Genomic DNA, 17,147 nt, shown 5'->3' with positions numbered 1-17,147 from the left:
GTTTGCACAGGTATTAGAGTCTGCATCAGATAAGGTGAAGCTGAGAGAGGCAGTAAGATCTGTACTCAAAGAACTCTTCATGCCATGTGACACTGAGCAGATACTACAAGACATTAAAAAACCTCCACTGTCCTTTGGGGCTATCAGCGGTCAAAAAGTGCATCTTACATGTACAGGTTAGTGAGTTAGACCTTAGTATTTCCTCCTGATATCCTGTGTCCTCATATGAAGGCATCACATTTTGGGTTTCTTTGACCTTACACTTCATTCTACTTAACTCAGATCTGTTGTCCTTGTTTTCGTGGACGTGTGCCTGTGCCATCTAGTGGTAGTAAGAGCACAATACATTAATCCATGTAAAAACAAGATGGCAGCCATCTCTGTCAAGTCAGTCTGGCTACAATTTTGGCGAATTTAGCAACAGTAAAGCTACAACACTGTTAATTGGGAAGTTTGAAGACATTGGGACTTTAGTGTCATCTCACTTTAGGACATTGGGATTTAATTATTGTAGACAATGTTTAGTTTTTTATACTTACAGTATGGGGTCCTACTGATCCCAAATAGCTAGGATAATTTTAAAAAGCACAACAATGAGAAGTTCGGGTTGCAGGAGGATATGTATCTTTTTTTAATATGTATTTTTTGGAATTGTGTTGTTTTTAATTCTTCACCTTTATTGTTAAAACCTACCCTGGCAGTGGGGCAGGTTGTTGCACTGGTTAATAAATTCTGTGATTATAGCCTAGTTGGAGAAGTTGGAATAATTGCTATTTGTAGTAGACAAACAAGGGTACCTTGTGTCAAAATTTGAGAACTCTGATCAGAGCTTAGATTCTCTGCCCAAGCCCGAATCCCGCACCGTAATTTCCCGCCACTATCCTCGGGCTTGGATGTGTCGGGCTCCTCATAATAGACCTAGGCTATGGAACCAACTACTTACCACACCTTGGGAGGGGGACGCCACTGGCCAGGCACACGCGAGTTGTCGACAGTGACAACGTGTGTGTCGGCTTCGTCCAGTGAACCAGGTGCAGCACAATGCTGGTATATGACAAAAAAAGCAAAAAGACGGGGACCTTGACACTTAAGAGGCAGATGACGAAGGCTTGCCATGAAAAACAAGACAAGAGTCAGCCTTCAATGTCCACGTTCGTATCTTTAAAAAACATGTCAGGTTTAAACCGGGCTCAGACAGAATGTGCATGGGCTGGATTTTTTGGGCCCCATCTAAGCTCTGATGCAAAACTTCAGTGAGTTCTAGGTGCTGAGACAAAAGGGTTACAACTACACACATGTACATGTCAAATAACTTAAAGTCTTCTCTCATGAGCTTGGTCTCCAGCTATGAATATAATCGAGCAAGATGGCGCCCAGCTTGTGGTGCTCAAAGCGCAAAAAACTACATTAGAAAAACTCAACAGCAAAGTCTCTTTCCAGAAACCATGACCAGGTAAGGGAAGCATTCATCTACTCATGGACAAGAGGCTCATGCTCGTGACAGCGAGAGATGTAAACATGAATGGTGTCGTTCTCATCGGAGCTTTAATGTTAGCTAACTCAGTGGTGCTCGGTGAGCTAGCAGTAGATGCACACTTCCTTCTGCTTATAGTAAAGTCTGTGGATTATCTTTGGTAACTGAGTCATGATTTCTGGAAAGAGACATTGCTGTTGAGTTTTTTTAAATGTTTTTTTTTTTTGTTTGTTTGTTTGGTGTTTTGAGCACCACAAGCTCAGTGCCTTCTAGTTCCATTATATTGAAGAGAAGGCAGACATCTCTACAGCTGATATCTCCAACACTCTGCAACTCACATCAAAACAATCTAGATTGATAAACAGCACTACAGGTAAGAGGAAAAATATGTACTTTTGATTTTGGGGTGAACTGTCCCTTTAATATTATTACTAACTGTTGTGCTTTTCCCTACAATGACGAGTATAAATTTCAGTGAAAAAGTCTCATTAAATTTCCTACAGTTAAGAGACACACATAGAGCTTTTATAAAGTCAAATAAACTGCCATATATATACATGACATAAACATGCTGTAAGTGTTCTTGGGCACAGGAGGGTGTGTTGTAAGGCATCTCTGAATCAGTAGAAACAGAAACGTCAGTGCCAAAGAATGCCACAGAACCAGTTCCTTCATCCAGTTTGTTTTCTTCCTGTTTGTTGGCAGCTTGTTAAAAAATCACTGACCTTTCTCGCACATTTTTCCATTAGTGAGTTTGGTGTAGGCAGTGATTCTATCTGATGTGGTCCATCAGATCCTTTACATGATGATAAAGGTAAGAACCCGCTGGTTATCTTTAGACTCAGGACGGAGGACACAAATGAGCAACACTTCATGATCTGAGAAGACGACATAAGGTTTGTAAAGACATTTTTGTGTGTGTACTTGAAAGGTAAACAAGAGCACAGGGGTGGTATTAGTTGTGAATTAATTTGGGAATTTGTTGAAATAATATGTGTTTAAAGAAGAAATGCAAGAAACGGGAAGGGACATATAAGTTTGACTTCTACCTATTTTTTGCACACTGTTAACTTTGTCTTGTTTGTTTTTTATTATGTTTTTGTCATAATTTTAGTTTCATTCATTAATATAATGAACAGCAGTAGGTTTTATCCTAATGTTTATGTCTATTGGCAGCTATTACAATTATGTACATCAAATTTGGCACAATTACTTTACAGTTTTGTGAAAAAATATTTTTATCATTCAACATAAAAACATGTAAGTATTTAGGTAGTATTACTGATCAGAAGTTGTCAATCAAACCACACTGTTTCCAACCTGAAACTTAAATTAAGTTTCTTCTTCAGAAATAAATCCTGCTTCTCTCTCCAGGCAAACAAACACTTGACTTTGACAGCAATTTTTTGTTCACCGCTGTTGGATTATTACTGTGACCTGCTCTTCATGACTGCACCTGACCAGTGCCTAAATGAGTTGGACATTATGTACCACTGTGTTTTACAGTTTTATTACTGTCTGGGGAAACTGCATGCACCACTGTACACTGTATGCAGCTGTTTTATAGCCTTCTCTGTACATCCACAGACTTTTGCATTGGTTGACTCTTATATATAAATCTCTGCTGGGGCTGGTTCCTTCTTATCTGTGTACATACATGTGTAAAACCCCAAATTAATATCACCTGTACTCTCACAGAGTTATACAGATGTTGGTGCCCAAGATTCAAAGTGAACTAGGGAAAAAAAGGTTTTAAATACTAATGAACAAAAGGACCTGAAATTGTCGGAGCTGATTACTATAAGGGGATTTAAGTCAGTTTAATAGCACTCTTGATAAATGTGATTGCTTCTAAAATTTTCACCGAAGTCATCCTGGTGAAATGTATCTTTTTGTATTGAGCTGTTTGTTTGTTTTTTTGCATTTTAACTGGATGCTGTGTTTGCCAGGTGGTGACAGCTGTATTTGTCTATTTGTGTTTAATGTTGTAATGATGTTTATGCTGCACTTGTGGCCAGGGCGCTCTTGAAAAATTGATTTTTATTCTTTTTACTAGCATAAATAGATTAAAGCACACCTTTTTTAATGTTAACATATTCGTTTGCAACATAATCTGGTAATAATCCTGTGTGTGGAGGCAAATCAAGGCCACAATTTTATTGGATTTACAGCATTGAAATAACCAACTTTTGAAACTATCAGCCTAAATTTACGTGCTCTGAATTTCCCTTTGACATTTCCTTTTTAAAAACTTGAATATTTTTTGTGATATTGGGCAAAAATCTGAATCAACTTGAAATGAACACCTGCAACTACAAAAGAGGGGACTAGAAACTACATCCTCCTTTCAAGATTCAGCTCTCTGTGCTCATCCTTCCTTTAGTAGGTCAGCTGTGGAAAGCCGGCCTCCAGAACACTCCTTACATTCAGGTTGATCATGTTTATACTCCTCCTGCAGGTTACCTGGGGATGGGCGGCTCCTCCTCCAAAACACACTTAATCTGGAAGAAGAAAAAGAAGTCGCCTCTGAACAAAGCCTGGCGTCAGCTGAAGGGGGTGCTACCCAATAAGAAACGCAAGAAGAAGATCCCTCGGGCACTGGATAAACTGAACCTGGATAACCTGAAGAAGAAAAAGCGTCCTCAGAGGAAATTCTCTCTGCCGACGGAAAAAAGAGAGTTTACATCATCGAAAAGAGTCTCTCTTGTTAACATGAGGAAGGAGTCGACAACGTCACTGGGGAGGAAGGAGGACAGGGGAGGGCTGGGGAATGTAGGAGAGCAGATAAAGAAGAGGTTGTCTCTCCCTGTGTGAAGGAAGAAAATGAGAGACTCAATGAAATCAAAAGCAAATTTAGAAAGAAAGAACCTTGAATTTGGCAAAAGATGAGACAAGCTGTCAGTGATCAGGCCACAGGAGAGTCAGAGAGATACATGTATTCAAAATATTTAATGACGTAAATGTCAGTTACTGAGGGCAGATCATCACGACTGAAAATGACACAGAAAACTGAAACACAGCACTATTCACAATATTAACATAAAACTGTTGTTATATGTTCACCCTAAAGTTTCACATCACTCACATGTTCTGTTCACTCTGTCATGTTCAACAAAAAGTTTCAACAAGGAAATCGAAACATTTCTGGAGATTAAACAACAATAAATGAAAAGCTTGATTTCCCTTTTTTGGTTTTTCTTTCTTTCTTTTCTTTTTTTTGAATTATCTGATAAATGGTAAATATGTTTAAATGCACTAAATACTGTGCATGATATCTACAATTACAATGTGATCATAAATAAAGTTTTATATCACAAACAATTCACAAAAGGAGTATTGTGTCACATCAGCACAAAAACAAAAAAGACAGAACAAACTTTGAGCGAGACAGCGTATAGCGTACGGTCTATAACTGCAAAACAAATAAGTTTACTTTGAGTTTTAACTGGTACTGCATCAGGGAGCAAACAGTTTAAATAGACAGTTATGAGGAAAAGTAAAATCTAGACTTTAATGTGCATCTTAAAGGTCCAGTGTGGGATTTGGGGAGATGTAATATATGTGTTCTTACATGTATAATCACCTGAAAATAAGAATCGTGTTTCGTTACCTTAGAATGATTTATATCTACATAGTGAGTGGATCCTCGTCTGAAGAGTTCACCATGGTGCTTTGTCATGTTTCTACTGTAGCCCACAATGGACAAACCAAATCGAATCACTGGCTCTAGATAGGGCCATAAACATCTTTGTGTCCGCCACCATAGTTAGCAACACCATGTTTAAATCACCTGGTCTGTTTGTTCTGGATAGGGAGAGACCTCTGCAGGCTCACAGGAAAAACCTCCTGAATGTCTGGATCTTAAGTTATCAGAGAAAAAGGTGAGCACACATTAGCAGGTGCTGGGGCTAGCAGTCTCTCTGACATATGCCAAACTGCATCAGATAAACACTGCTTTGTCATGTGAAACTGCTTTAGTCAGTGTTTTAGCCAGTTTAAATCACCGGGTCTGTTTCTTTTGGAGAGGAAAAGACCTCTGCAGATAATTCAGCTCCCCTTAAAAACCTCCTGAACAATGAACACTGAGGGAATTCTGATCAGGAGACATTTCAGCTGGTTGCAATGAGCAGTCCTCACCACTAGATGTCACCAAATCCCACTAAATCGTACACACTGGACCTTTAACAAGCACATTAAAGGATGAGTCTTTTCCACTTTAAGTGTGAAGACGTTCAGGTAAAAACTATAAATACACATCTAAAATGTTATCATCCTAAGCCAAGACAATTGAATTAAAAGCTTTAAATTCTAACTTAGGCTTTATTAATGTTGATAAAGTATTACTAAAGCCTTTGAGATCGGTAATAAGCCATTTATAAGAGTAACTAATGAGCTGCTAAATTGGGAAATTACATTTGGTGGGCGTTCATCCTCTTTAAGGATATTTAGCTGTCTTTTTAGTGAGATCTTTATCTCGAGGATTATTAAAAAGCGAGCCATTAAAGGGTCCAGAGTTTCTGTCTTAATAGTAAATCATCAGTTACACATGATAGTAAATCCCTGATTGAGGGTTATTTCAGTGCAATAGTCTATCAGGTCTTCAGTTAAATAACCTTTATGATTATAAAATCAAATATAACATTCATGCCACTACTGACACTAACAGTAATAAGAAACTTGTACCAAGCCGTTGTGACAATTATAAAACAAACAACAAAAAACTAGACCCACAAGCAGCTCAGAACCAAACATGTACCAGCTCAGAGAGCCACGACGACGAGACAGTGGCTGAATATGACAGCTGCAGTAAATGTTAAGTTGGTAATTAATGGATTTTGGTCTGGATGCTCTGCAGCTCTCGATCAGAGAGGGTTTCCTGCTTGAATTTAAGAGCTTGTTGAACACAGTGCAGATTATTTTTCATAACCTGGCAACACAGATGCTGCTGCTAATATCAACATGTTACTAATCAATATCTATCAACCATTAACAAATCCCTTCATAAAGTCAAGTTTAGGGTCGACCTGGTCACCTCCATGAGCTTCAGTGGCCTTTTACTACACATTGTGTCTTAAAGGAAACTCCGTAATTTTCAACCTGGACCCTACCTTCCCATGTTTTTGTATTTAAGTAACAAACGGGGACAATAATCTTTAAAATAGGTCCAGTATTGAACCAGAGAACTGCAGGTGGCAGCGGCAAAACAGGCTGCAATGTAACCACATGGGGCAAGTGCACGTCGTCCGTTTACATCCAATAAAGGTGCTTGTTTTTGCCACAAACAGGCTCAGATTATTATTATGAGTGCCTTACATCATGAAGAGAACCCTAAAAACAAATGAAACATTTCCCCTTGATTGTTTGCTTGTTCAAGTCTGTTTTGTGTCTCACTGAAGCAGAGGTCTTGTTCTGAAACATCTGACTCTTTTGACATGACACTGAAAGCCTTTCAGATAAGAGTAAGATACGCTTTCAGTGCTCAGACACAACAAACTACCCCCGCCACTCCTCTCTCTGAATCGTACTCCTGTTTCCACCATTTTCTTCCTGTAACAAGTCGCCTCTCATGAGATTTCACACCAAGACTTCCCTTTTAGCAAGACTGGAACTAACGACAAGTGTGGAAAAACGTTTCATTTCTCTGTAGGGTTCTTTCCATAATGTTGTAAGACAGTCATAATAACGATGTGAGCATGTTAGTGGCAGAGACAAGCACTCTGAATGGATGTAAACTGACAGGAAACACCTGCCCGGGTGGTTTATTTGCAGCCTGTTTTGCTGCTGCCAGCTGCAGCTCTATCTAAATACTGAACCGGTTTCAAATATTATTATGTGTCGTGAGTCACTCCGCATAAATATATGGAAAAAGCGTCCAGGTTGAAGAAATTCAGAGTTCCTCTTTACGTACAAAATGAACCCTGGTATCATCAGATTGATTCACTGATTCCATATACACTGCCAGTTTATTAGGCACACCTTGCTTAAAGTAATGCAACAAACCCTGGCTTCATAAAGGTCATAATATGTTCAGGTCTGTCTAAACTGTTTGGGAAAGGTGTAGATTCTGTGTTGCATTTAACCAACAAGTGGTATTATTTTGTCCACCACATCCAGACATCTCTGTAGGACGCAGTACAAAACATCTTTCTAAAACAGTTTCAACAAAAACTGAACAGAGACTGCATTAGCTTTAGACTGATTCAACAAATAAACTCACATATACAAGAATCCATCACAAGGATATGACAGAGCACATTTATCTGCTTGGCGACTCTCCACACACTTAAAGTCATTTCTTCCATGCGCTGCCAGCATGTTCCAGTTGTTCAGTGGCCACCTTCTACCATCATCTGTTTAGGGTCAACTGGCAGATCTCATTTATGTCTCAACAGGAAATGGGCTCTCCAGTGTTCCACCATGTTGTTTAAATGACCCAGTATGAAAGGCTTTGCGGTCTTGTGTCTGCTGAAGGTTGTTAATGGAGCACAAATGAGCCACTTGCTTCCAGTTGAATTAGAAGATTTGTTCACCATCACGTTGGCCAACTGAGATTAGAAGTTAACGATTCTTCTTTGCTCTGCAGACACACACCATTGTCTGCTGGTAGCAGAGGTATAAATCCATTTGGTTTTGAAAGAATAAACAGTTTTTTGACCCCGACCCGACAGTCTGCTGGCTGAGGAAAAACAGGTCTTAAGGCTTGTTTATGCCAGCAGAGATAGCGTCAAGTGTGTGTCTGCATGACTTGAGTGTGCTGAATGTTCCTTGTTGTTTGAGTTCATTCAGGTTTCTGAAGAGGCAGGGACGTCTTCTGATTCGTCCCGGATGAGAAGCGCCCCGTTGCTCTCTGTTGGCTCGGCAATACGAGACTTACAGTTCTACAGACAGAAAGACAGATGAGAATATGAGGCCGAGATTTGAATGAGATAAAGGGATCAGGAGAGGGGAAAGGAAAATAAGGAATGGGGATTAGGTGCAGCAGAAAGTAACAGGAAGTGAAAGAGAAAGAGAAGAAAATGGGTTAGTCATGTCCAAACTAGCAAAAAGAACGAAACAAGCTGAGAGAGTGAGACATTGAAAACAGGTTTATGTGTGGTTTCCACAGTTTGACTTCAAATCAAATGTAAATGATCACAAAGAAGCACTCACGCTGACACGCAAAGCAGGCAGACAGACATGACCAAACAATCACAGATGTAGGCAGATTTATGCATTTATTTATAACACTTTTAACAATGTTTTTACAAAAATAAACCCAAAGCAATATGAAAATGTTTCTGACATTTCTGCCCGCAACATAATATCAATTGCAGGCCTATAATATGAAAATAAGTATCAACATGTTGATTTATCTGAAATCTAAAGACAAAGAATATGCTCTGAATGTAATAATATGCCTTTAATATCCTCTTGTAATGGTAGTCCCTTTAAGAGTACTTGCTGATGATTTGCTATTATCCATAAATGTCCAACTTCCTTCTCAATTGCGTGAGTCACTGACATATTTTAGCAACAACACACAAGAGAGGGCAAATGCTAATTTCTCCAAACCATCTCACTAATGCCTCCCTCCCTTCAGGCCTCCTCTCCTCTTCTTCTCTATCTTAATGTCACTAACGAAAAAAATATGTAAAACAGTGCGTCTGTGAATCAGTGCACACGCTCATACGCATGTGCACACACATACACTTGCAGCGCTAGCACTTCCTGCTAGCACCAATAACAGGCGGCGTGCGTGTGTATGAGTGACAGAGTGCATGTCTCCAACATACACACATACCAGAGTAACAAGTCAGAGGAAATGTGGCAAGGAGCATGACCCACTCTAACCACCAGCACACATCTGGACTGGTTTAAGACTGTACAGCACGAGCACGCCATCCAACACACACAAACTAGCAAACAGCACAGAGAACATGGAAATGTCGTGCTCTCTATAAACTAAGTCATGATTGCATAAGACATCAGGGTAATTCCGAAAAAGAAATCTGTTTTGTAGTAAAAGGCAGGGTCACCACTTAGACCTCCTTTTATTTGAAGAGTTAGATCAAGGTCACTCCTTGATGTTTTGCTGAAGTTTGCTTCATGGACTGTGACATTCTGGCCGGGCAATGCAACTATATTTGTGTCTAAACTCTGAGTGTGTGATGGGACACTTTATTAGAATATTAGCACACAGACAAATTATATTATATAGAGAAATTATTAACAAACAAAGACCAATAGTGGCCAAAACAGCCTGTCAGAAATTACTAATCATCCTGTTAGCTGAAACTGTGACACATTGTGTCCGGTTGAGTGAGTGTACAGGCAAATTGGGGATGTTAATAGCAGGAGAGACACTGTGAGCAAGAGCTGGAGGGGTTGGGAGTGCACAGAGCAAAGAAACACAGAGGGCAAATCATTGTGCACTTATGTGAATGACTACAAACACAGGCACACACAAAAATATTGAGCATAAAAGTAGGGCTACTCCTGAGAGTCAAAGATTTGAATCATCGGCTGGAGACCCTTAGTTGACTGAGAATCTTCAAATCAAGCCGTATTTTTTTTGTCAGCCAGTGTGCAGTGTATTTCTGGGGATGTTTGGACCCTTGATTTAGCTGCATGGTGAACGCTCCACACTTTCACGCTGCTCTTTTGGTACAGGCAGCTGTGGAAAGACCCACAATGAGTCTGAATGAGACAGAGGAAGGTTCCCCCGAGGAAAAGACGCCTTGCCCAGTCAGGCTCCGATATTCCGTTATCCTCTGCCTTTGGCTTAGCGCACAAGTATACTGGCTGTGTGGCCAAACGTATGCGTACATAGTGTGCTGCACCTGTGTGTATACTTGCCACAACACAGTTGTTTGTCGATGCAGCCAAAACACCTGATACTGGTGGTCTCCGCTAGGGGCAGACCACAGCACTCAGATACAGAGGTCATGAAAAGTGAAGAAGGCAGTGACACTGTATTTCCGGATGTAGTAGGCTATACACAACGCCCGACAGCCTTTCTTCAGAACTACTGTCCGCCAATGTGATGACCTCTGACCTCACATTCACGGTCTCTAGAGGTCTACTTCGCACGAGCGCCTCTTGTGTTCATGTCAATATTGGATCTCACGCATGCGTCACGTTACCTCGCGTCAAAGTGAGCGGTCTACACGCCAAACGGCCACAAAATACGCATGGCAGCTATGAAGCGTACACGCACACATTGTCTGCAGCAAGTATGGACTGTTTCATTGCTATTCTGTTGCTAGGGCAACAACTTTGGTCCCTGTTTACTTCCTGTCAGCTTCTGCATTAACATACATTCAAACAGGAAACACAAAGGGACCCATTTAGAAGCTGTTTCCTATTTAAACCGCTGTCTACCTGTACTCAGTATGAGCCTGATGAAGCTGTAAGCGAAACGCGTTGCTCTATTAAATTCTCGATCCTCTTTCTCAGTCCTGTCTTGTGTGCGGTACGTAGCCACAATATATGTGGTTTTCTCTTTACACGTTTGTACTTTTGCCACAGTACCAGCACCTTGACTTCAGCTGTGCATGGGCATTTTTCTATTTTTGGACCCATTTAGAATGTTTATGTTGTCCAGTTTGACACACAGTCTCTGGCTTTTGTTGGATATCTAGTGTCTGCAAAAAATTGTTGCACACTTCCCAATTCATCAGAAGAGCAGTTAGCATGCATTAGCTCAGAGGGCTAACCTGTCTTATTTCCTTTATTATGTAAATGTCACTGTCACCCTGAATGTCCAGCTTAGCCCTGTTCAAACTCTCAAACTTTAGACAGAAAAACAGGGAACCAATTGTTGAATATTTGTGTTGAACTGCCAAATCCAATTCAACTGACATCATTCTGAGTCTTAGTTTGTTAAGCCGCACGAGTGCTGACGAGGACCAGAGGGCGGGCGCACATTACACCAGTTTTAAAATTGCTGCATTGGCTCCCCGTGTGTTTCAGGATTGATTTTAAGGTTCTTTTATTAGTTTTTAAATGTCTTAACGATCTTGGGCCATCTTATTTATCTGACCTGCTTTTATCATATCAACCCTCGTGGATCCTGAGGTCCTCCGGCCTTTTAACTGTTCCAAAAGTTAGAACAAAAACCCACGGGGAGGCTGCATTCAGCCATCATGGCCCTCACTTGTGGAATAGCCTGCCAGAGAGCATCAGGACTGCAGAGACTGTTGATGTTTTTAAAAGGAGGCTCAAGACTCACCTTTTTAGTTTGGCTTTTAACTGATTTCTTTTACTCTTTTAATTCTTATATGTTATTTTAATTTCTAATGCTTTTAAATGATTTATTTTTAAATCTTTATGCATTTTATTAAGTTTCTAAATCTTCATTTATTTCTTTATTTATTTTTTAGTTTTTAGCTCCAGTGTTTCCTCTTAGGGAGCTCATCCACACTAAGAGGTGTGTCCAGTCTGCCCGCAGGGACGTCGTCCTGGAGATCCCTCAGGTCCGGAGGACTGGGGGGCTCTGCACCATGTGTGGAGTCCACCCCAGTCTATCTGGATCGGGGTGGTCTCTGTGGTGGTGCTCCCTGTGGCCGTAGGCTGTGACACCTCTCAGTGTGGATGGCTCCCCATAGGTGGATCTTTCCTCACCTGGTTCCTCAGTGCCCAGCCATGTGTGTGTGTGTGTGTGTGTGTGTGTGTGTGTGTATGTTTATATGTGGGGGTGGGAGGGGCGGGTTTTCAATATGTATGTAATATTTTTGTTGGATGTTTTTATTCTGTGAAGCACTTTGTGCTGCATTTTTAATGTATGAAAAGTGCTATACAAATAAAGTTTGATTTGATTTAAAATAAACAATAATTTCACTACAAAATGTTACTTTTATGGGTAAAAACATGCTAAAATGTCCCATCCAGAGTCCAGAATTAAGACACAAATGTGATGCCACACAGATGAAGGTAAGGGGAAACAAAACCTACAGCACTCAACAAATGACACAAAGAGTGTGTGGAGGGGGTGCCTGTATTATAGTTTACGAAAATAAATTTTGCACACCTGAATCAAATGAAATGTTTGTTCAGTTTTTATCTAATAAGTGAGTAATGGTGAGTGATCCAATAAGACTTTGAGTAAGGACACCTGCTTCACCTCACGTAGCCACTTGATTCACCTGTTGGTTATAAATTGACTGATACTGTTGGTGACATTTGCAAACCTGGAGCAAAGTACAGGTCACAGTTCTGAAATGGTTTTCACATGCAACACTGTGACACCATCTGTCACTTACTGCAATGCACAGTGCTGTATAAAAAATGGTATGTATTCTATAGGCAACACAGAGCTCAACAAAGTGTGTTCACACCACAGCAGGCTGAAGCACTGCAACATCGATCGACAGTTATTCTCTGACACAAGTGAACACAGTGACAGTGCAGAACAACAGAGCTAATATTCAGAGGTTTTATATTCAGCACAGTGTTACTGTTGTCCATCATGTGCACACACACACAGAGCGACTGGAAAGCAGAAGCATGTTTGTTTATATTTGGTCATAGCAGTGAATTTAAGCAGGACAGACAAGAAGTTGAAGTGTAATGACGTCACACTTTTAGTGCGTACGACGTTAAATACAAACTCATATTTGGTTGTGTTTCTGCAGATGTAAGTCTAATATTCAACCAATCCTCCACCGTGTTCATCAGTTAGTCACTAAATGTCTCTGACTGCTATTCGGTGCTGAGCAGGTTTCGTACAGTGAATTTTGGGATCTTTTTGGCACTATGAAAATGACACTATGACCAGATAGATGAGCTAAAACTCACTTTAAGCTCCATAAAGCTGAGGGGAGCTGCAGATTCAGGTGATAATTCTCTTTAGGTCCATCGCTATCAGCAGCTCCTTTGTTTTCACAATTTCATCTGCTACACTGTTCTTGTAAAAATATCACTTATAGCTGCTTGAAGTGGACCAAGGCTTTTTTGTTGTTGTTTTTCTAAGACCTGTTAAGGTCCTGAGTGGTTTAGTTAAAGCTGTTTTCAAATCTAATTTGCACCTGGATGTTTTTCAAATCATGATCCACATTGTGTTTAATATTAAAGGTCCGGTGTGCAGGATTTAGCGGCATCTAGCGGTGAGGTTGCGGTAGGAGAACTACAACCATGGCTGACGTGAAAAAATACATATGGCCCTATCTTGAGCCTTTGGTTTGGTTTGGTTTGTCCGTTGAGGGAAGATATAAACGACTCATTCTCAGGTAATGAAAACACAATGATTCTTGGTTTCATGTGATTATAAACTAAAAAACAGTTATGAATATTATATTTCATTCTGCCAATAGATGCCTGTAAATCCTACACACTTGACCTTTAAACCATTATTTAATGATCAGATTTTTTGGTGAGAAAAGCAAAATTACAAAAAAAAAAACAACTGAGATGCATCAGTTGTTAATTCGACCAAAGTGTCAGTTCGTCATATCTCCTAAACTGTTTGTGGTGGTTGTCATGGTCATACTGTGTGTGGTGAACAGATATTCATAGTCATCTGTCAACAGTCAGTGTGGTTTCAGGGCTTTGTTATAAACAGTTCTTAGTGCGAGTGGTTGTTTTGTTTGTGACTGCTGTCATCGACTCCGTTGCTGTCGGAGAGTACCTCGTGCTCCAGGGTGTTAAAGTGAACTCCAGAGGTGCTCTTGCGGTCGCGGCCCCGAAGGCAGCACATGATCTGGCTGAAGGTCCTCCTCATGTCTTTGTCCCTGAAGCAGTAGATGATGGGGTTGACGAAGGAGTTGCACTCGGCCAGCACCAGGAAGTACTTCTCGTATCGCAGCACCTTGCATGAGTCGCAGCCCAGGCCGTCGAGCAGCAGTATGACCAGGCCAGGCGTCCAGCATATCACAAAACAGCCTGTAGGGGGAGGGAGAGGGAGAGCAAGGGTACACAAGGTCATCAGAAAACTTGTAATAACACTGGAAATAAAATAAAAAATAAAAAGGTGTGGATAGTGACAGATAAAATAGGAGGAAAGAAAATTACCAGACTGCAGACAGAGTTTTAAAGAATGTGAAGAAATGGGGGGCTAACTAAGGGAGACAGGGAATGTACTGTAAATTCCTCTGTCGACAATGCACACACACACACACCAGAAACATAGCATGTCAGCATGAGGACTGGGTTTAGTCTGTATGATCAGATTTCATTATCATAATACTCGATTAGGCAGCTCAGGAATTCATTATGTGCACACACTCACAGCATGTTCAGCACTGACACATGTACATGTACGAGCTGGAGACGGAAATGTGAAGATGATGTGGTAACACACACTCGCATGCATGACGTGTAATGCATTCCTAAGCCCCTGACCTCAACTGTCACAACTCCACGCTTAACCTCAAACCTTTATGTTTAACCAAGTCTTAACTCTAGAACCACAACGTGAAGACACGAAAACAGCCAGAATATCACCGCCTTAAAAAATGTCCTCACTTTCAAGGTCAAAAACTCACGCTGGTCCTTGTAAACAGTGAAGTAAAAGATTACACACCCCACACACTCTCAGTGGTGTCTTACGGACAGGGGAGAAGCTGTTTTCTGTCACAGTAACTAAACTATGCAGCTCCCTGTCAGGGCATGCTCAGTGTTTTTTCTTGCCCTCGCCGCATGCCAGAGATGCTGATTCTCGGCTGCTGAGCAACGGCAGAAAAAAGTGTAACTTTTTTAAAACTTTGAGGAATTTAATCGAAAGTTCAAAATGTGAGAGCAGAAGAAGGGGAAGCTGGGAAAGAGAGCAGAGGAGCAAGGGAGCATGGTCAGTTCAGCAGAAAACAAGAGGAATCGGCGGGAGAAGGAGGGAAGGAGTGAATGTGTGGGGGGGAGTCTCGTTTAACAAGTACAGACAGGCAAAGAGGAGCCTGCATGGCAGCCTGTGTGTTTAAGAGTCTGACAGTGTTTGTCGTTTTGTTCTGTGAGGATTCAGGCGTGTGTTTCCCTGAAAACTGTCTTGTACAATGAGCAAAATGAGTAATATGTACATGTGGTATTTATGTGGGGGTGTGTAATTAAAGGCCCTGAAAACCAACTTTCAATCAGTCTCTCCTGCATGATATATTATCTGGAGGGATTTCTGTGTTTTGTCAGTGCTTTTCTTGCAGCTTTAATGTTAGTGGAGCTTTGCCAGGTGTTTCCATGCAGCATTGAGAGACATGTGTCAGTCAATTTCAACAAACCACAAAACCAGATCTGCACTCTGCTTTCTGCTCAGTTTCTGAGCATTAAAGGTGCAGTCTGCGATTCTTTTTTTTAAAGATATTTTTTGGGCATTTTTAGCCTTTATTTGATAGGACAGACAAGCATGAAAGGGGGAGAGAGAGAGGGAGTGACATGCAGCAAAGGGCCAGAGGCTGGATTCGAACCCGGGCCACTGCGGCAACAGCCTTGTACATGGGGCGCCTGCTCTACCACTAAGCCACCGACGCCCCTCAGTCTGCGATTCTAATCCAACACTTTCTTTTTCAAATTCAACAAAAATCTCCTCAGGGTCCACGAGCTCTCTGCTCTGTGTGTGCGCCGATAAACAATCCAGCGTTCATAAACCGGATCTGCAAATGAGAAACAAACATCGAGTCCCTTTGTTTCAGTCTGTGTTCCATCTCTGAATTTCAAGTTTTTTGTGGGGCCGTGAACGCAGCGCAGGCCGAGCTCAGCAGAAGTTGGTTACTAATTGATGTGTCGATCAACTCAGAGCTGATCGGATCAGATTGATGGATGAGAGGAGCAGCTGCTGCGAGTGAATGTGAACTTTTAGACCCAGCAGATGAACAGTTAGTGTCTGCCTGGAGTGTGTTCAGTGCTCTGACAGCGTGGTGCTATTAATTATTCCTACAGCGCTCCTAATGAACTGTCCAAAAACAGAAATTGTATTTGTGGCAGGTGATGTTTTAATGGTAGTGGGCTGCCACAAATAAATGAATGTGTGGGAAACCCTGGGTCCAGAGCAAGCTGCACAACACTATGCCATCTACTCTCCCATGTCCTCCACGTCCTCAGCCATGAGGAGCAGAGCGACGCCATGATAGTACTGAAACATAAATAACAACGGAGATATAACTGGAGCCACTGAGGGAGTGCTGACAGAAGGGCTGTATTTGTTTGGGTGTTGAGGTCAAATAACATCAATCTTTCTCCATGACTGCTGACTCCAACTTTAATTTATGAATACAGATGATTTTTTCCAACTCAAGGAAGATAATTACAATATTCACTGGTGTAGAAAACCACGTTTTTAGGTGCTTGAAGGCGAATCACATTGAGGTGATTACTTACAAATGGAGAAGGTCACTGAATTTTATGACCCCAAACACCCAAAACGTGTTGTGGCTCCTGCTGGGAACCTACCACCGTTTACAGTAAACAAGGTCCTCCTGCCATGAGGTCACCACAAAGTCTTACTGGCAGGAGCATAGATTGAAAAATCTTGACTGAACAAACCCAAGAATCACACCAAACACACACAGATAGATTTTACCTGTTGAAGGTCTCAGAACTAAAACTGTGATAATAAAGTAGGTACTGTGTGTAGGAGGCTTTGGTTTCTTCAGTAATGCAAAGTAGAAAAATAAATGAGGAGAAAATGCAACTGAGATGCTGAACATTCACCAGATTCCCTAAAAGAAATGATATAATAACGTGGCCTGAGTGAAGTAGGTTGTATTATACAGTA

General features: G+C 41.1%; 1 protein-coding gene and 1 long non-coding RNA gene across 2 annotated transcripts in view; one reads left to right on the top strand and one right to left on the bottom strand.

Annotated features, from left to right (window-relative positions):
- Positions 1-2,192: 2,192 nt before the first annotated feature.
- Positions 2,193-4,660, top strand: LOC125885962 (uncharacterized). Its single transcript, XR_007448956.1, has 2 exons — positions 2,193-2,370; positions 3,933-4,660. It is a non-coding gene; the product is annotated as an uncharacterized LOC125885962 (long non-coding RNA).
- The window catches only part of LOC125885960 (lysophosphatidic acid receptor 2-like), a 30,343-nt gene continuing 17,604 nt past the window's right edge, over positions 4,409-17,147 (bottom strand). The window contains exons 4-5 of the mRNA XM_049571837.1: positions 14,079-14,332; positions 4,409-8,352 (exon numbers count right to left, since the gene is read on the bottom strand). Of these exons, the coding sequence (XP_049427794.1) occupies positions 8,257-8,352; positions 14,079-14,332 (350 nt within the window). The 3' untranslated portion in view covers positions 4,409-8,256. The remainder of the gene's footprint in view (positions 8,353-14,078; positions 14,333-17,147) is intronic.

Source organism: Epinephelus fuscoguttatus, linkage group LG3 (assembly GCF_011397635.1).
Source record: "Epinephelus fuscoguttatus linkage group LG3, E.fuscoguttatus.final_Chr_v1".
Lineage (NCBI taxonomy): Eukaryota > Metazoa > Chordata > Actinopteri > Perciformes > Serranidae > Epinephelus > Epinephelus fuscoguttatus.
Note: the sequence above shows the minus strand (reverse complement) of the source record. Positions and strands in the feature narration are given on the sequence as shown.